We start from the raw sequence: 20,366 nt of genomic DNA, 5'->3' as shown, positions 1-20,366 counted from the left end.
TTTCCTTCTGACTGTCAGGACCCTCAGCTATAGGTCTGTTGGAGATTGCTTGAGGTCCACTCCAGACCCTGTTTGCCTGGGTATCAGCAGCAGAGGTTGCAGAAGATAGAATATTGCTGAACAGCGAGTGCACCTGTCTGATTCTTGCTTTGGAAGCTTCTTCTCAGGGGTGTACTCCACCCTGTGAGGTGTGGGGTGTCAGACTGCCCCTAGTGGGGGATGTCTCCCAGTTAGGCTACTCAGGGGTCAGTGACCCACTTGAGCAGGCAGACTGCCCCTTCTCAGATCTCAACCTCCGTGTTGGGAGATCCACTGCTCTCTTCAAAGTTGTCAGACAGAGTCGTTCGCGTTTCACAGGCTTCTACTCCTTTAGCTGAGCCCTGTCCCCAGAGGCGCAGTCTACAGAGACAGGCAGGTTTCCTTGAGCTGCTGTGAGCTCCACCCAGTTCCAGCTTCCCAGCGGCTTTAGTTACCTACTTAAGCCTCAGCGATGGCGGGCGCCCCTCCCCCAGCCTCGCTGCTGCCTTGCGGTTAGATTGCTGCAGACTGCTGTGTTAGCAAGGAGAGAGGCTCCGTGGGCGTGGGACCCTCCCGGCCAGGTGTGGGATACAATCTCCGGTGTGCCGGTGTTACAGCGCAGTATTGGGGTGGGAGTTACCCGATTTTCCAGGTGTTGTGTGTCTCAGTTCCCCTGGCTAGGAAAAGAGACTCCCTTCCCCCTCGCGCTTCCCAGGTGAGGCGATGCCTCGCCCTGCTTCAGCTCTCGCTGGTCGGGCTGCAGCAGCTGACCAGCACCGATTGTCCGGCACTCCCGAGTGAGATGACCCCAGTACCTCAGTTGAAAATGCAGAAATCGCCGGTCTTCTGTGTCGCTCGCGCTGGGAGATGGAGATTGAAGCTGTTCCTATTCGGCCATCTTGCTCCGCCCCCCGAATAAAAATACTTAAAGATAAGGTGGATATTGCTACAATAGCATACATTTAAAAATCAATTAGACTTACTTCTTTAGAGGACTTTTCCCATAATCAATTTTAGTTTTTATTAAAAATGAACATCAGGTTTAAGGAACGATATTAGTTTAATATATTTAAGATATGAGTGAATCAGATGCCTAAGGCTCAAACACAAAACATATTTCTACAAGGTCATGCCTAATCCTGCATTTCCTGGATTGAGCTGACATTAGAATTTTTAATACACTTCTGAGACTATGGGAAGATCAAATGTACTCATCTCTCATTGCAAAGTTGATACAAGTGTATAACATTTTCTGCTTGCTTTTGCAGTGTTTCTAATATTTGGATAGATTGCTTTTTCTTTTTGGTGGCAAATGCATTTACTCTGTTGTGCTTGTGGCATAAGACCTCGTGGGGAGGGATAATGGCCTATTTATTGACTTTAAGAAAGCTCTAACTGAAATGGGAGATGAATATGAAAAAGATCCACAGTGGCTTTCTGAATCCAGACTGATAGGCACTATGGGACATGCTTCTATGATCATTTATTAGAAGATATTTTACCTCAAAGAGAAAAAGAATTGAACAAAAATTTGTGTGAAGGATAAAAGAACCAGATGTCAGATCAATAATGCGGACTCTTGTGCAGTTATTTCTAGCTTCAAATATAGCACCAAAGATCCATGTAGTATCTCAGTTGTGATTTATTTCTGCTTCCTAGATTGTTGTAGGAGATAAAGTTGTTTTGATGCCCGTGAATGCAGGACAGCCACTACATGCCAGCAACATAGAGCTTCTTGATAACCCAGGGTGTAAAGAGGTAAGTTCAAGTGGAAAAGAAATGAATGTGTTGATTTTTCTCATGAGACAGAGGGAGAAAAAAGTAATATAGTTTCTTTCATTGTTTTCATGAGCATAATCCCAGTTATTCTAATTAATATCCCTAAGGTACATATAGCTGTGATTAGCTATTGCTGTTTTTGGATGATCTCTCAAAGATACTTGTATTGAGCTATATACTTCATTATCTAAAGTTGTCTTTAATTTCTTTTTACTAGTTGAACTAACAATTTCTGGTAGAGAATGGAATCTGTAGTCTTATAACTTTGAACGTTTCTTCACTAATAGGTGAATGCTGTTAATTGCAACACCAGCTGGAAAATCACTTTATTCATGAAATATAGTTCCTATCGAGAAGATGTATTAAAAGGAGTAAGTATTGCTACATAGGACATTTGCTGGAGAAATGAAGGTAGTCTTACTGAAATGCTAGATGCAAAACCTATGTATTCACTGGTGTTCATAATTTAGAATGTGACTACACATGTTAATACTTACTGTAAGTGTTTTACTGAATTTCCCCCCCACCAATATTTTTAAATAAGCATTAAAAGTCAAATAGCTAGCAGAAGGGCCCGGAGTATCAAAACCAGAAAAAGACACCTTCTGCTCACATGTGTTTGTTCAGATGTCTCTTGACTTTTTTCCTAGGGGGACGTTGTTAGATTGTTTCATGCAGAACAAGAGAAGTTTTTGACTTGTGATGAATACGAGAAAAAACAGCACATTTTCCTTCGTACAACCTTGCGCCAATCAGCTACTTCTGCTACTAGTTCTAAAGCACTGTGGGAAATAGAGGTATGTAAATGCTTTTTAGCACTTAATAAATATTTAGATCAAAAAGGCAAGATTCACTGGGCTGGTTGTTTTATTGTTATAGGCATCATTTATGATAGAATCATAAAATAGAATAATGTTTGTGAACCAACTTGTGCCTATTCTTTGCTGTGACCAATTTGAAAGGAAACTATTTCCTAAGCCTGTCTTCTCTGTGGTATCTCTCATTTTTTCTCTCTCTCCTCTGTCAAATACACACACACACACACACACACACACACACACACACACATTTTAAGAGGGTACATTACAGTCTTTTAACAAATCAATAGTGAAATGTCAAGACTAGTTAGACTGAAGACCATGTGCCTCAGATGGCACTGGAGTCAAGATGGAGTAGGAGGCCTCACTTTGAGGAAGGTTGATGCCAGAACTACTCAGTCCCTGAGGAGAACAATGTTTATTTCTTCTGTGGATGCCATTTCTATTGGAATCAGGAGACCCATAGTTAAGAATTCATTCATCTTTTTAACAGTATCACTTAAATGTGGAACATGGTAGACTAATTAAGGAAATGTAATCTATGGATTTTTCCTTAAAGGATCTTTTTGTATGTGGAGGAGATAAGATCTACAGAATTGCCTATGAACAAGAGATTTACTAAACATCTAAGCCACTACCTATGATTCTCAACCATTTCAAATTCTTCACCTGCCCTCAATTTTTAAAACATATATTTTGTGATATTCCCTTTAATATTCTAAAATGAAATTTATAGGTAATATTATTTATATATTCTAATAGGTAGAATTAGTATAATGCTCAAATTCTAAGATAAAGAGAAAATAAAAGGAAAATACTTTATAATATAAAAATATGTATTTCAACATGAGAATGACTATCTAGACAATACAATATTTATGCCTATCTTGGATGGATATGTTTGGATTTGAGAGAAGTGGTTGAAGAAGAGGATCAGAAGACAACCCATCCAAGTACAGGAAAATGAAAAAGCAAAGGTAAATGTGGGCCCTTGAATGATAACCAGTGTTAGGAGACGTAGTAGCGGAACAAACTGAAAAACGGAGAGATAACCATAATCAAAGTAGGGATAATACTTTAGGCAAATTACCGACGAGGTGCAGAAAATGAGAAAGTTTGATGCCTCTGCAAATGAGCTGAGCCTTGTTTATAAATATGACACTGAAAAAGAACTCTCTTAAGTTTATGACATGGTTTAGAATCGAGACGAAATAGTACAAAAGAACTTGTCTTCTATCTGAAACTCCACAACGTATTGAGGAATAATTTCAGTTGCTAGCACGCAGATGGACTTTGGAGACCTAACCATCAACAGGTGATGGAACTGAGAAGCTCCGGGGAAAACAGCTATGACTAAAGCTACTAACACACGAGGCTGCATGAAACCCCTCCCAGAAGTCTGCCTCATTCTTAAGAGTAAAACTGAAAAATAACAGGCCATCCTAAAATAAATACATAATTACAGCATGCATTTTCATACCATAAAGTTCTTAATATTCTGCTCTTTTTAAAAATTTAAAAAATATAGAGGTAGCAATGAGATATTATTTAAAACTCTGTTAATGAAATACAGTGAGTTACCTGCATTTGATGTGTCTCTGCTTATTTAATATTGGTTCTGAGTCTGCTAAAAGGAGTTTTGAAAATTCTCTCATATTTTTGCTTTCAGTTTTATAGCTTTTGCTGTAACTGTACCACTGCCGTGAACCCTTTCCATCAAAATGCATAGTTGGAAATGCTGTGAGACATTGAACAGAATAGGGAACAAATAAATAGTTTAATAATTTTGAGATGTCTTTACTTCATTTAAACGTCCCTCACCATAATGAATTCCATATAACTTGATGTAAAATGTTTTTACCTGCTGATGTACTAAAGTATTGCCAGTTTATATCGATGGTAGGCTTATTTCTGTTTGAGATTTGAAAGATGCAGGCTTCAGGACGTTTCTCTATTGTGTGCTGTCACAGTTGGGCTTCAGTGAGGATGTCTGAGGACTGTACTTACCCAGCATAAGCATCAGGTGTTTCAAGCAAGAGGGAAATTATGTTCAACATGATTGGAAGGGCTGGGGAGGAAACGTGGAATGGGGGACATGGGCTTATCTGAATGCAGATAAGCAATGCAATGACTGCTCCTCCTCTCAGCCTGCAGGCCTCTGCTCACATGCTGAGGGGTCCTTACTCACGCACCTTGTAGGAGCGGGCACTAGTCAGCTCCTCCCACTGTTACTGCAGCCCAAAGAGGAGCCTCTCTTCTACTGTCCTCTGCTTTCCATTCTAACGGGAATGTCCTCAGAGCCCCACTGGCTGAGGCTTTCAGCCCCTGTGATGCAAGGGAGCACTTAGCAGGGTGGGGCTGGTCCTGAGGGCCACACACAGTGTTGATCACATTCTGGAATTCCCTGTAAATCACAGCATAGATAATATCTTGGTCACTGCATATTAAATGCCAATAGCATCCCTCCAAAATCATCATGATAAACAAAAACAGCCTCCCTTCCAAATCTCTAGAATATCCCCGCTAGGGAACTGTACTGCCCTTGCCAGACCCACTGATGTATACGAGAGTAGTTCTTGAGATCTTCAGATTTGTTAACCTTAGTGATTATATACAAATCACAAAATATGTGTGTGTGTGTGTGTGTGTGTGTGTATTTGAGACAAACATTAGATTTTATCAGATTCTTGCAGGTATCTCTGCCTCCCCCAAAGAATTAAGATTTCAAACACTGACAAGATCGCAGTGGCCAGTGTGATTAGCAAAGGATTTGTGGAAGAAATGTGATGTGAGAATTTGAAGGATAGTGGGCTTTTGGCCACAGAGGGAGTGTTTTGTAAGACCTCAAGGGCCTTGAAGTATTTTCATAATTATTATTTTATCTGGGTTATGAGAGTGTGGGAAGACAGTTGCTGGAGTCTAGCAAAAGGCATTAGCAAGTGAAGTATGTTAACATGCAGAATTCACGGTTGCAGCAGGAGCCAAAGGGTGGTCAGTACTAGCAAAAAGGAAGTAATATGCTGAGGGAGAGTCATGAAAGTTGTCCTAGCGCTCTGATATGCCTTATGATATTTAATCTTCACAACAATCCTGTGAATCAACCCATTTTGTACATGAAGAAATAAGGCTCAAAGATGTTAAATTCCTTTCTGTGCTCATACCCCAGTAATTGGTGGACCTGGGACTCACATGCCTGAGTCTGAGTGTAAAACCCGAGCTTTTCTGCCGCCCCATCCCACATGTTGCAACCAGGTGTGTCAGCGCTTCTACTGTGTTCATTCCCAGTGAGCCTAGGGACTCAGCATCTGGGCAAGGCCAATTCAAAGACAGGTATCAAAAGACATGCTGTCAATAAAAAGCATGCATGGAAAGGGCCAAGAATTAAGTAGTTTAGACCCTAGGCCTTGACATTTGTGATTCTCTCTTCCAATCTGCGTGGCTTTCTTATCCTCCAGGTTTCAGCTCACATGACATCTCCAAGTGGCCCATACTCATGATGGTCATATCTAAAGTTGCCTTCCCTAGGTGCTCAATCATGTACTTCCCTTGTGTCATTTCTGGCACTTGTCAAATCTTACTTCTTTGTTCACTAGCTCTCTCTTTTCCATTAGAATGGAAGCTCTAGCTTTATCCACTGCTGTGTTTCTCTTCTCTTGAAGGTACTTGGCACATAGTGGGCTCTTAATGCAATCTGCCAAGAAAATGTTTGAAAAACAAAGGGAAGAAAATCTCAATATTTCCACTTTGGTCTTGGAAGCATGTCTTTCTGAGTAAAGCTGTGTTTGCAGATGTAAGGCACGAGTGTCACGCATGCACGAGTTAACAACTGTTATAACATGTCTCTTGCTCATTTATGGGGAATTTTGTTTTTCTGCCACATTATACTCTCATGGAAACTTATATTAGGTTTGACAGATCAGCACTAACAGAAGGGCAGACATGTAAACTGTTGGCATTTGCTTGCCGGGAACATAAATATTGTTTTGCCATTACTGTTGTTGCTCTCTTTGTAGGTGGTTCATCATGACCCATGCCGTGGGGGTGCAGGACAGTGGAACAGCTTGTTCAGATTTAAACATCTTGCAACTGGAAACTATTTAGCTGCAGAGGTAAGACTAATGGATAAAGTGGTGTTAAGTTTCTGACTCTGAATTAGTGAAAGAGGCAATCGGGTTCTCCAGAAGACATTATATTTGCAGGAGCAGTCATTATACAAATTTGATTGTTGCTTCTAGTATTCTGGATTGGCATATAAATTATTTTTAAAATGTAAATGCTAGTCAAAGTATTACAAATCAAGACAACAATGATAATAACAACAAAACTCTGCAGTTGGTTTACTGGAAGGTCAACTGGAATGAGGGATCTGATTTGCATATGTATGTGATGTGGCCTAAATTTTCTATTTAGCTTCACCTTTTCAGAATGTCCGCATCATAGATATGACGAGTTCATTGTTCATGTCATATAGCCTAGCTAGCTTTGGGTTCATCTGCAGTGGCCTCTTTCACTGTGGGTGGCTTTTATTGTTCAAATCTTTGGGAAGGAAAATGTTTTCTTCCTAAAACTGTCAATAAAAATGGTAAAAACATACAAAAGCTTTTTCTTTATCCTCTAAAAATATGTTGACAGACAGATATGAAGGATATCAGAAGATATGAAGGATGGGCAGAAATAACATCATGGAAGTTTTATAAATGTTTTAATTAAAGTTTGGTTATCTAATTTAAAAATAATTTTGAAGCTAGTCTTTTCCAGATGGAACTGTGCTGGGCACTTAGAAAGCATTTGATGACTACTTTGTGAATGGATAGAGGATGGGAAGAAGGAGATTTCTGGTTTTGTACGTGAGAGGCATTTGGAGACATATTGGGCAAATTAATCACACTACACTCCAATTTCTTCTTCTGGAAAATGGGGATAATCAAATTTATTTCTATTTCTCTTAACTTAATTAAATGAGGCAAAGTGCTTGCAGAAGTTGTGGCTTATGGTAAGCACAGGGTAAGTGATGCTGGCATGACTAATTTTTTTTTTTTTAAGACAGATTCTTGCCCTGTTGCCCAGGCTGGAGTGCCATGATGCACTCAACCTGTGCCTCCCAGGTTCAAGCAATCCTCTTGCCTCAGCCTCCTGATTAGCTGGGACTACAGGTTCATGCCACCATGCCTGGCTACAGTTTATATTTTTAGTAGAGAAGGGGTTTTGCCCTGTTGGCCGGGCTGGTCTCAGACTCCTGGACTCAAGCGCCTGCCTCGACCTCTCAAAGTCCTGGGATTATAGGCATGAGCCACTGTGCCCAGCCTAATTTTATGTGATAAACAGGGATTATTTTTACTTTTTAAAGTATCTAACACATTATTTAGTGCTCAACTAGATGAAATACAGCTTTGCAATTTACAGTCTGTTTATAGTTTAAATGTTTTAAAGTAACCCTTTTGTAAAACAACTCATTGAAGCAAAAATCATTAGTAAGGTAGAGAATCTTGTCTAAAATAAAAATTACAAAAGCCTAACTAGATATCCTATAAAAGATAAGAAATTAGGATTAAAATCCTCTGGGATCTTATGTTAGTGGCTCTTTTCCCCAATTCACTTTTCAAGCAAATCTACTGATGTGCTGTAGAAAACTGACATGATGTACATGTGTATTACTAGTTTTCTTTGTTAATTTCTATAATTAAAACATGTATCATTTGATGCATTCAAATGATTAGATTTTTAAGAATTAAATTGTTCATTAACCTTAGTGAAGACCCAAGATTTCAATACATACATGAATTAATTAAAAATGGAGAAGTAGAAAGCAATTCATTCCTTGAAAAGATTTGAAAGACTGTCTTTCATCCTGTCTCTAGAGAATGCAGCTTTAAATGCCAGGTGCCGTCTTGTTCATTAAAGAGTCTGGTGTATTTAGAGGACCTTTTCTTTGACCTTTAATACTTTAGATAACATCTTTTTTATGGTCTAGTGGGAGGAGGGAAATTAAATATTAAGTACATATCTGAAAACTGAAAGCTAGGAATTTATTTTCTACTGATTTTAACTAGTGTAACAGAATGGGTGCTCTGTGTTCTAATATCAAAATAGCAATCATAGTCTCAAAATCCTGGCATCCATACATTGGTGTTTTGTATCTTCTATGTCAGTTGGGACAAAATCTGGGTGTGCTCATGTCTCAGGATGCTTGTCCTTACTGGTGTGAAAGTATCTAGAGGTGTGGCCAAATCACAGGGATTTCCAGTCCAGGAACAGCTGGTAACTAGCCTCTGACAGCAGTTGAGAAACAATGATTACACTTTTATCATTTTGCTTTCTAAAAATGCCCAGGTCTTTATTTCTTGTTTAAACTTTTTAATTTTTACGGGTACATAGTATATGTATATCCTTATGGGGCACAAGTGATATCTTGATACAGGTATACAATGTGTAATAATCACATAGGGTATTTGGGATATCAGTCACCTCAAGCATTTATCATTTCGTGTTAGGAACATTCCAGTTCTACTCTTTTAGTTATTTTGAAATATACAATACATTATTGTTAACTGTGTAGTTACCCTGTTGGAGTATCAAATTCTAGATCTTACTCCTTTTATCTAACTATATTTTTGTACCCATTAATCATCTCCACCTTTTCTCTCCCTCCCTGCCACCCCTCCTGGCCTCTGGTAACCATCCTTCTACTCCCTAGCTTCATAAGTTCAATTGTTTTAATTTTTAGCTCCCATATATGAGTGAGAACTTACGAAATTTGTCATTCTGTGCCTGGCTTATTTCACTTAACATCATGTCCTCCAGTTTTATCCATATTGTTGCAAATGACAGGATCTCATTCTTTTTTTATGGCTGAATACTATTCCAGTGTGAACAGGTACTGCATTTTCTTTATCCATTCATCTGTTGATGTATACTTAGGTTGATTCCAAATCTTGGCTATTGTGCGTAGTGCTGTAATAAACATGGGAATGCAGGTATCTCTTCCATGTACTGATTTCCTTCCTTTTGGGTATATACCTAGCAGTAGGATTGCTGGATCATATGGTAGCTCTATTTTTAGTTTTTTGAGGAACCGCCATACTGTTCTGTGTAGTGACTGCACTAATTTACATTCCTACCACCTATGTGAGAGTTCCCCTTTCTCCACAATATCAGCATTTTTATTGACTTTCTTTTGGATAAAAGTCATTTTAACTGGGGTAAGATGATATCTTATTGTAGTTTTGGTTGGCATTTCTCTGATGATTAATGATGTTAAGCATTTTTTAATATATTTGTTTGCCATTTGTATGTCTTCTTTTGAGAAATTTCTATTAGATCTTTTGCTCATTTTTAAATCAGATTATTAGTTTTTTTTTTTTTTTTTTGGTCTGTTGAGTTGTTTTAGCTCCTTACATATTCTGGGTATTAATCTCTTGTCAAAAAATGCCCAGGGTGGCTGGGCGTGGTGGCTCACGTCTGTATTCCCAGCACTTTTGAGGCTGAGGAGGGTGGATCACCTGAGGTCAAGAGTTCAAGACTAACCTGGCCAACATGGTGAAACCCTGTCTCTACAAACATACAAAAATTAGCCAGGCATGATGGCGGGTGCCTGTAATCCCAGCTACTTGAGAGGCAGAGGTGGGAGAATTACTTGAACCTGGAAGGTGGAGGTTGCTGTGAGCCAAGATCATGCCATTGCGCTTCAGCCTGGGCAACAGAACAAGACTCCATCTCAAAAAAAAAAAAAAAAAAAAAAAGCTCAGGTTTTTAATTCAAAGCATTAGTCATGTCATTCAAATAGGATGGGGGTTCTCAATGTTTTGAGTGACAGCCTCCTAGAATTATTTGTTTTATTACACTGTACCCTTATTCTTAGGTGGTAAAGGCTCCATGTCACATATTTATTTTACTTATTCAGTTTTCTCTTTAATATCTAGATATTATTTTTAAAAAAGACACATATTGGGATGTGGGGAATGCGAGCATTGGGAATGATGATTTTTGGAATTCATAAAATTGCAAACATAGTCTTTAAGATTTCATGCAACCTTCAGTATATGTTTTTTCAGTGCCTGGTAAATGCACAGCATGGTAGAATGCTGCAGGTACGGCAGAGGAAGCTGAGGACTCAGTCTTTGCCTTCAAAGAACGGAGCTGCTAGTTCAGAAGACAGTGCTGCACAATCGGGGAGGGCTTATTACATGTGCAGGTAGAATTGGGTCATATTCCAATGAGAGAATCTAGGGTGAGGTTAGTTGAAGATTCTTGCTTGGGGCAAACTGGTTCTCAAGGGAAATAATAGACATGGACTGTTAGAGAAATCAAAGGGCAGTCCTGTGTAAGTTGCTAAGGAGGCGCATCAGAGATATGGAATATGCAAATCATACATAGACAATATTAAAACTGAGGCCCAGCCCAAGGAAGGGGTTGTGAAAGGAATGATTGAGTGATCAGTCTCCTTACTTTAAGATTTTGAATGAAGGGTTTGACTTTTATCTAGTTTGTAACAGGAATGAAGTTTGAGGAAGTTTATCTTGGTCGCTACCTCGAGGCTGGGACTGGTCAGTTACTAGCAGGCCTTTGGTAGAGATCAGTGATGTCATTCAAAAAATCCCAGTACAGTGTGATAAATTTATGATAGCAATATGAATAGTGGCATGCTTATGAATAGTGGCCCACACTTTTCCCAGGGGGTGTCAGGGATGTGCAAGGAATGGTCAGGAGGTCAGAGGCGTTGCTGTTTGATGAATGAGTAAGGCACATGGGGAAGAGGGAGAAGGGGCGTTCAGGCAGTGAGGGCAGCTTGTACACAAGAAAGGAGGTGTGTGGTGCCATACAAACTAGTGTCGTATATAGGACTTGTGAGTTTGGAAGTAATGCTAGAAGGTGAGAGGGAAGCGATGGGGCCGGAAATGTAGTGCAGCTGATAGTTCAGGTCATATGTATTAAGGAGAATGGGTTTTATCTTTAAAGTACAGAGGAGTATAATAAATACATTTGTGATTAAAGAAGACCACTCCAGAGTTGTAGTGTCTAATATAGTAGTTTCTAGCCACATGTTGGCTATTAAATTAAAATTAATATTACCAAAATTAAATAAAATTAAAAAGTCAGTTTCTCATCCACAATAGCCACATTTCAAGTTGCTCAACAGCCATGCCACATGAAATAATGCACATTTCCAAAGAGACAGTTGTAGTGGGCAGCACTGCTCTGGAGCCTTTGTGAAGTTACTAGAAGAAATTGAATCTAGAGGCAGTGAGGCCAGATAAGAGTCTGAATGATCTGCTTTCTACATTTTCTTTCTTTGCCATCTGGTGGAAGTTTTGCCTATCTACAAACAAATAGGGTAGTTGACTTTAAAAGGGCTATATTACAATCTTTAACAAAGAAAATTATTTTGCGTTACTTGACCTATATTGCTTTGGAAAGGTCATCAGCAGTTTTTGCTTTAGTAATTTTAAGGACTTGAACAAAGGGAAAGCCTTCGGTAATGCTGACAAAGGGAAGGGTTGAAGGCGTTCTTGGGAGACAGAACTGATGCAGTGGTAAGCCGTCAGGTGTTAGGGGTTAAGGAATAGGATTCTGGCTTTGGAGAATTAGTGATGTCATTTACCAAATTAGGGAAAATGAGAAGAGGTGCCAAATTGGTGAGGGAAATAATCCATTCAAATTTGTTTCTGCTTATAAAATGTCTGGGTGAAGTTGTCCGCTAGGGAAGATTTCAAAACATCTGGACGTTTGGGGATTGACCAGTGTTGGATTTGGGTTTTCAGAACACAGTTAAGATCATTAGGGAGTAGAAAGAGAGTGGGAGGATGTTTGAAGGTAGAATCATGAGGAAGTTATCTTTGAAGGATTAGGGAGAGACTGGGAGCCTGAGAAGCCAGAAGCACCTGGAAAATCAAATGGGCTGAATTACAAATGCCAAGCGAGGGAGGAGAGAGTTGCAACAAAGGAGGGAGTGCTACTGAACAGGCCAGAAACAAATCTCTTTACATTATCTGGCAAGAATGCAATCACTTCTTACTTATGGGGAACATTTTTAGTGGAAACCAGAATGCAGGAGTGGAGGAATGATCAGGAAGCTGGGAAGCAGAAGTGGGTACAGACTAAGTTTTCATAGCACGGCTGTGAAAAGGGGAAGTGGAGTAGCAGGCCAGGGGAAATTAAGAGTCCTATTAGAGGATTTTTATAAAATGTATTTTTTACAATGAGGTGGTTGAGGATGCTGCTGTTTTTGCATCAAAGGGAAGTACCTAACAGTGCGGCTAGACATTGCAGAGTATTAGCCTTTTTTCCCATGGCCTTTCCAACTTTAACAGACATATTTATAATTTAAAATATTACTTTCATGTGCTGTAGGCATGCCTGGTAAATTGGATTATGTAATTCTTGAATTGCCTTTGAGTTTATGGTGTTTATATTGGCCAGCGTGACAGAGCCTAGCATAGTGGGAAAAAAAATGGGAGTGACTGGCTGGCTGTGTGTTATACCTGACATAGGAACCGTACAAGAGATCAGGAGATATTATTAGAAGGATTTTCAGTGGCTCCATGAGGCAATGTTTCCTATGTCAAAGCATCGTAGTAATCTTTTCCAGATAAACACATTAAATAACTAAACTTTGCCCCTAAACACTTACCCTCCTTATCTAAGACATGCCAGTTATTAATAACGATACTAATAATAAAACACTACTCTGCATTTTCTGCTTTTATTTCTCTAAATTCTTTAGATAAATTTTTCTAAAGCAGAAATGAAGTTTCTTTCGAATAACTTGAAATAGTGTTTTTTATTGTCTATACGTTTGAGTTTAACTAAAGCTATTGTGTAATAACTTAAATTGTGGTCTTTTAAATAATATAGCGCAGTTAGAATTCATTGAGCATTTTAGAATTTTAAAAGCCTCTGATGCTGGATAATACCACAGTTATTCTCCATAAACTTGAGATATTGCAGAAATCCCCCACTTAGGGAGGAAATGCTTATAACATTTCTTTGAGCTTATCACAGTTCACAGTTAGCTATGTATTTGTTTGTTACCTGTTGTGTATATTGTGTATATCTATTCAATGGCTATTTTGTTCCCTGCAATGAAAGGCCTGTATCTGTTTCGCTCCTCGCTGGATGCCTTGTGCCTAGAAGAGTGCCTGACACTTAATTTGCCTTCAGTAACTGTTGGAAGATGGGATGAATGAATCATAGGGACTATGACTGTTGTTTTAAATCCAGGAATTTTACTTTACAGAAAAAGAAATCCAGGCTCACAGGGGTGATTTATTTTGTTAAAATGGAAAAAACCAATGTAACGAAAGTATTAGGAAGGAATGCTCTCAACTGAGGACGATGATGGCAATGTCTAGGACATTTTTATTTTCACAGTTGGGAAATGGGAGCTGCTATTTATTGTCACAGGGAATGGGATGTAGCTAAACATTCTACTATACACAGGACAGCCCCTCACAACAAAGAATTATCTGGTTCAAGATACCAGTAATGCTAAGGGTTGAGAAACCCTGATCTGTATTATACTGAAAGTATACATTTATTGAATGCCTACTAGGTAGAAGTACTTACTTTGACACTGTGAAGAAAACAGAGATGATTAACACATGGTCCTTGTCCTCTAAGAGTTTAGAGGACAATTTAGATTAACTCAATCTCTGGGACATTGAGATCTCTTTTGCCATTGCTTCCACCATACATGCACATCTGAGAGAAATGGCTCTAGGTAATGTCTAATTGTTAACATCTGTAGGTGACCGTGCTACGTTTCATAGTAAGTTTAAAGGACTGCAACCTTAAATCTAAGTGCAAATTAGATAAAAAGATCTAAAGTTTACTTATAGATAGAGACACAGTGCCCAAGTATGATACTCTATTTTAACCAGCACTTAACTGAATGGTTTAGTTATTCAGAAAAATGTAATAAACCTAATTATTTATGTAGAAGTGAAGGGGGCACTATCCAAAGGAAATTGGACCATTTGAAATGCTGGAAATTCTGTAGTTGAATTATATAGAGAAAACACATATGTTGCAAGCTATTTAAGAATATCATCTTTTTTTTTTTTTTTTGGTGAATTGCAGAAAACACCTGGGAACTAGGATAATGGTACAAGATTTAACACGGTTTAAGTTTTATTCTGCAAGATAGTAAAATGAACCAAGGGTTAGAAATGGTCCCTTATTCAATGTAAAGATATCCAATAGGATAGTTTAGGGATTCGGGTTAATTTTAAAGAAGTACTCATTGCTAACCTGTAATCCCAGCACTTTGGGAAGCCGAGGTGGGCAGATCACTTGAGGTCAGGAGTTCAAGACCAGCCTGGCCAATGTGGTGAAACCCCCTTCTCTACTAAAAATACAAAAATTAACCGAGCATGGTGGCACACACCTGTAACCCCAGCTACTCAGGAGGCTGAGGAGGAGAATTGCTTGAACCCAGGAGATAGAGGTTGCAGTTAGCTGAGATCTCACCATTGCACTATAGCCTGGGCAACAGAGTGAGAGTCCATCTCAAACAAACAAACAAAAAACCTAAAAACCAAACCAAACCAAACCAGAAACCTCAATGCTAGAAACCTATGGATAAAATGTGGAACAAAGTATCTAACTATGAAAAGATAAAGATTTTTGATCTCATGAGATAATACAGAGCATATTATTAGACCCTTTCTCTTGCAATGTCAGTTTTTTTGGGCATATATGTTGTTAGGTGGCGTGAGGGGAAGGTAAATATACACTGATATTTTTGACACAGCTGTCCACACACTCATCTACACTTTGTCATAGATGTTTTACTTGTATTACTGTAGTGGTGCAGGTGAGTTCACAACGTTGTCTGTGGGGGAGAAAGTAATTTTACCATATTTTGCATAGGAAAATATGGGGACCTCAGTAAATGGTTCTTCCACAGTTGTAGGAAGAATTATAAATCCACCTTCACAATTTCTGATCTGCTGCTTTCTACATTTTCTTTCTTTGGATATTACTAAAGCAAAAACTTTTCATGACCTTTCCAAAGCAGTACAGATCAAGTAATGAATAATAATGTCATTTATTCAAGATTGGAATAAAAGCCCTTTTATTAAAGACAACTAGCTTATGTGTAGATAGGCAAAACTTCCACCAGATGGCAGTAAACACTTATTTCCTGACTGCTCAGTAGTCTTTGGATTTAATTAATTAGCTAAAAACTCAGTACTCAAGAGTACTCAAGAAACTGTATAGTAGCATATAATTTTATGACTATTGGGGCTATAGTTTTAAATGTTTAATTCTCTCTCAAATGTATCAGCCATAGTATGTGGAAAGGGCCTGGTTTATATGCATGTATATGTATACATAAACACAGTAGACGAACATACAGACCAGACCCTATACATATGTATAAAATGTTATATATCAAAATATAGAAATTGCACCTGACACACATATACGCCCAGTAAAGGTTATTTTCCCTCCTTTCTTTTCTAGGCTTATCAATCAGAATAATAAACCTGAAACGCCAGTCATTGGAAAGAGGAACATTTAAATATAATTAGTTAAAAATACACACATGATAAGTTTATGATTTCAGTATTGTATATAATAAAAATTGATCAAAATACATTTCATTGTAAAAAAAAAAAAGCAAAGTTCTTCTTTTAAGAAAATAAATAGGTATTATGTACTTAAAAACTTCCGGTCTGCTTCTTCCTATTGTGTTAGATGGAAGGGTGCAGTTGTTTTTCAGTTGATTGTGGTACAATCATGACTTTCACTGCCTAGGTATTTGTGATGTTTCTCTCACTCTATCATTTTGCACCACACCTGACTTCTTTATATTCCTCTTTGGCCATTTAATTGAAGACTGTCTTCAAAGATTAGTAATGGGTCTCTACATTCCCTCTCTGTCACTCACTCCCATGGCGGCAGTGGACCCTGCCTTTGATCTTGAATATGCCATTGCCATACAAAATCAGTAAATTTATCTAAAATTTGTTTCCTTGCAAAATAGTGATGTTTCTTAGTTCATAGTTAAAGACGTGAAAGTCATGATTAACAGTTTTCTCTCTGAGTTTACACATTCAGATTCTCCTGATTCTGTCCTGCAAAATCTTTCACATCCACTTTCTCCTTTTTATTACAGCATTACTATCTTCATTTGGTCCATCCACCTCTTCCTTGGACCACTGCCCTTAGTTACTTTCCCTCTTTCATCCTCTGTCCCCTTGCATCTTCTGAATATGGATGCAAAGTCTCTAGCCTGTGGTTTAAAGGCCTGGATGATCTGGGCTGACCCTCCTTCCCAGCTTGCATCACACCTCTCCGCTTTATGGAGGCAGGAGGGAAGCAGCATGCTACAGGAGCTGAAAGATGTGGCGTTGGAGCCCTTAGACCTGTGCTTGCCCACCCTGCCACTCCCCAGCGGTGTGACTTTGCATAAAGCACTTCAGTTGATGTGCTCCAAGTGCCTCGTCTGTAAACTGTGTTAAGAATCTTGTCTTATAGTATAATTGTAAGGTTAAATGAATTAACCTTTAAGAGAGTATAAAAAAGTATTTCATAAGTGACACCGATGGGTCTTCTCTATAGAAGTCTCATTTTTCTCATCTATGTGGCAGTGGCCCCTCCAGCCTTGCTGCCTTCTTCACTCCCTCGTTCCTGCTCTGCCAGTTAAAATTCTACCGATCCTTCAAGGCTTATCTCAAATGCTACCTTCTCCATGAATAATTTGTGAATAAATTTGCCCACCACAGATCCCTCCTTCCTCTGACCTATATTATTTATAAATTATTCATTCCTGTCTTATGTCCCTTGTCACATTTTATTTTGTATTTCAGCTGACTGTATTTATGTCTTATTTTCCCTCCTAGGTTGTAATGTCTTATGGTCAGGGACCATATTCTCTTTGTCTTTGCTAAAATACCATATGCCGCAATGCTTTGCCCATTATAGATGCTCTATTAATATTTATTGAATAAATGATTGAATGGCATATTAGCTCTCCAATGCCAAATTTATAATTTATTTTTTTAACATAAAGACTTTGAGTCCTAAAAGACCTCCATATGACCATGTCTTTTTCCTGCTTCTTTAAAAAATAATTTTTTTCTATTCATCTTATAGTCTCTTTGATAATTACTGCTATTATCCTATTTAGAGATGGGAAGCAGCAGTATAATTTAAAGCATATATTTATTTGGCCTTTAATAGTTAATGTTAGTAGATTTATATGGCCCTGAATTTATTTGGGTGGCATTTTCTCCTCCTTTCCCTTCTCCTCTTCCTTTTCTTCCTCATCATTATTGTTATTATTTATACTTTATTGAGTTTACTGAGGTAATCGCTTTATGTTAATTATTTAAAAAATCATATTGCAGCCTGAGAGAAACAGATGAGGCAAAATCTAACTGATTGGCACCATCTGTAGTTTTGCTGCCAAAGATATGAATATGTAAAATTTATTGACATAGAGTCATGGTTTAGTCATAGTCTTTTTCTCATTTTGCAGATGAGGACACTGAGTTGCATGGGCATTAGGCCACCTTTCCTAAAGACGCTGGTGTTTCCTTATAGAGCAGAGACTGGAATTCACTTCCGCAGACAGCCAGTCAGGGACGGGTAATCCTAAGCGGGGGAAATGGGGGAAATACGTAAAGACTGATTTTAGAAGGTAACATTGTCTTTGGGGTAGAATATATGATCTAAGTTTCCGAGAGCATAAATTATTTTATTTTGTGTTTAATGTAGGTACATTAATTCCTGTTTTTGTGCATGTTTTAGTGAGGGATATATCATGGTTTCCAGCATGAATTTAAAGTATCTGTAATAACCGTTCTAATGTGTACTGAGTGAAAACTTGGGCCATAAGGTACATCCTTGGTTGAACGTGTTGCGTATCATTTGGATATAATTTAGCTAAAATTTTAGTATGGATTTTTTTTAATTTAAAAGAAAAGTTGAAATTTTTCAAACAGAAAACAAAGTTTTTAAAAGCTATGGTGAAACTTGACTAAAATAGATGAATAAACTTCTTCTGAACACTGTGCTAGAATTTTCTGTACTACCCAGTGAAAATGTTTTCTTTAATCAGTAGAAAGGAGGCCAGTTAACTCACTCTTTGCCCTTTACCTTTCACTCTTGGATTCTTGGAACTAATTCTGTTACTCATAATTGAAGGGAACTTAAGGAGTCTGAGGGAAAGTCTGGGTCTCTGTAGACAAAGGCCAGCCTCAAGTCCCCTCAATAGCTGTCCCAGGATTAACAGGTGACCTGTATCTTCTTACCCTCCTTGTGTATCAGTTCTGAAAACTGAAAGACTGCTGTCATGAGACTCTTGGGCTGGGTACTGCTTTCCATCCTTACTCCCTTCCCTCATACCCCTACTCATTTTCTGATTTGTTTCACCATAGTGTAGTTTTGTTTGTTTATTTCATTTAAATGGAATCATGCAGTACATTGTTTTTTGTGTGTGCCTTCCTCTACTTAATGTTTTTGAGATTCATTCTTGTTGTTGCTTGCATGAGAAGCTCGTCATGTTCATTGCTGAGCAGTACTCCATCGTTTGAATATACCACATTTAGTTTATCATTCTTCTCTTACATGACATGCTTTTAAAATCTTAGCCTAATTTCTGGCTCTGTTTTACGTCCCTACCACTGTTTTCTCTGTCTTTTCCCCTTATCATCTTCAAATGAATGTGTCAATCTTTTGTGGTTGATTTCCATGGATAGGGTAACCTCTGCATACACAATTCTTTCTTCAGCTGAGGAAAGGTTTTTATCTTCTATTATCTTTGATTATTACTTGTGTTCCACTTATTCTGTCTTTATTTTGAGAGGTCTAATGGTCTCCCGTTAGTTGGTTGTCCCTGCTCTGGTTGTCTGTGACCATTTTCTTTTTCCTAATTCTCATTTCTGGATACCTTCCTTCTGTATGGAGGGGTAGCCGCTCAGCTGCTCATCCTCTGCATTGCTGATTTTCTGTAACTATGCTTTCTATTAGTGCTAATGTGAATTTTAATTTTGTATTTATGTTTTCATGTATATTGAAATCTTCCTTAACTTCTTTTATATTGTATTATTTATGTTATTATTTTATTATGTATATATTATTATTATTATAATTATTTTTAGATAGTGTCTCACTTCATCATCCAGGCTGGAGTGCAATGGCGCAATCTCAACTCACTGCAACATCTGCCTCCTGGGTACAAGCAATTATCATGCCTCAGCCTCCCAAGTAGCTGGAATCACAGGTGTCCGCCACCATGCCCAGCTAATTTTTGTATTTTTAGTAGAGATGGGGTTTTACCATGTTGACCAGGATGATCTCGAACTCCTGATCTCAGGTGATCCACCCACCTTGGCCTCCCAAAGTGCTGGGATTAAAGGCATTAGCCACCATGCCCGGCAGTATATGGTTTGTATACTATCATTTTAACTCTTTATGTTATTTTGTTGCCTTTATGTAGAGGTCATGTTTATTTGTACTTTCCTGAGAATGCCAAACCGTTTCCTGAAAATTCGTTTTGTATCATATCATAGGAAATGTTTAGAGAGACTCTGAGAAGGAATTTCCCTTGTTCTAACTTAGTGTTCCATCAGTCCTATTTTGTTTTTTCCTTCCTTTCTTCTTTCCTTGTTATCCTTAGATGAGTGAGCTCTGTGCAGAAGCAGAGGGTTGAGTGGATTGTCCTTTCGTTCCATTTTTAAATTCTCTAGTGTGATAATTCAGTCCTCTTTCTAAATGTTCAGCTGCAGGACTGGCTGATGGGTG

At 38.4% G+C, this 20,366-nt stretch overlaps 1 protein-coding gene across 2 annotated transcripts in view; it reads left to right on the top strand.

The window, feature by feature from the left end:
- ITPR2 (inositol 1,4,5-trisphosphate receptor type 2) overlaps nucleotides 1–20,366 on the top strand; it is a 492,964-nt gene that overhangs the window by 110,950 nt on the left and 361,648 nt on the right. For both annotated transcript variants that reach the window (XM_023209041.2, XM_023209040.2), the window contains 4 exons: nucleotides 1,678–1,776; nucleotides 2,085–2,168; nucleotides 2,448–2,594; nucleotides 6,629–6,724. In XM_023209041.2, coding sequence (XP_023064809.1) covers nucleotides 1,678–1,776; nucleotides 2,085–2,168; nucleotides 2,448–2,594; nucleotides 6,629–6,724 — 426 coding nt within the window. The remainder of the gene's footprint in view (nucleotides 1–1,677; nucleotides 1,777–2,084; nucleotides 2,169–2,447; nucleotides 2,595–6,628; nucleotides 6,725–20,366) is intronic.

Source organism: Piliocolobus tephrosceles, chromosome 10, assembly GCF_002776525.5.
Source record: "Piliocolobus tephrosceles isolate RC106 chromosome 10, ASM277652v3, whole genome shotgun sequence".
NCBI classification, from domain to species: Eukaryota; Metazoa; Chordata; class Mammalia; order Primates; family Cercopithecidae; genus Piliocolobus; species Piliocolobus tephrosceles.
The sequence above is the reverse complement of the archived record's forward strand: the minus strand, read 5'-3'. Positions and strand labels throughout refer to the sequence as shown.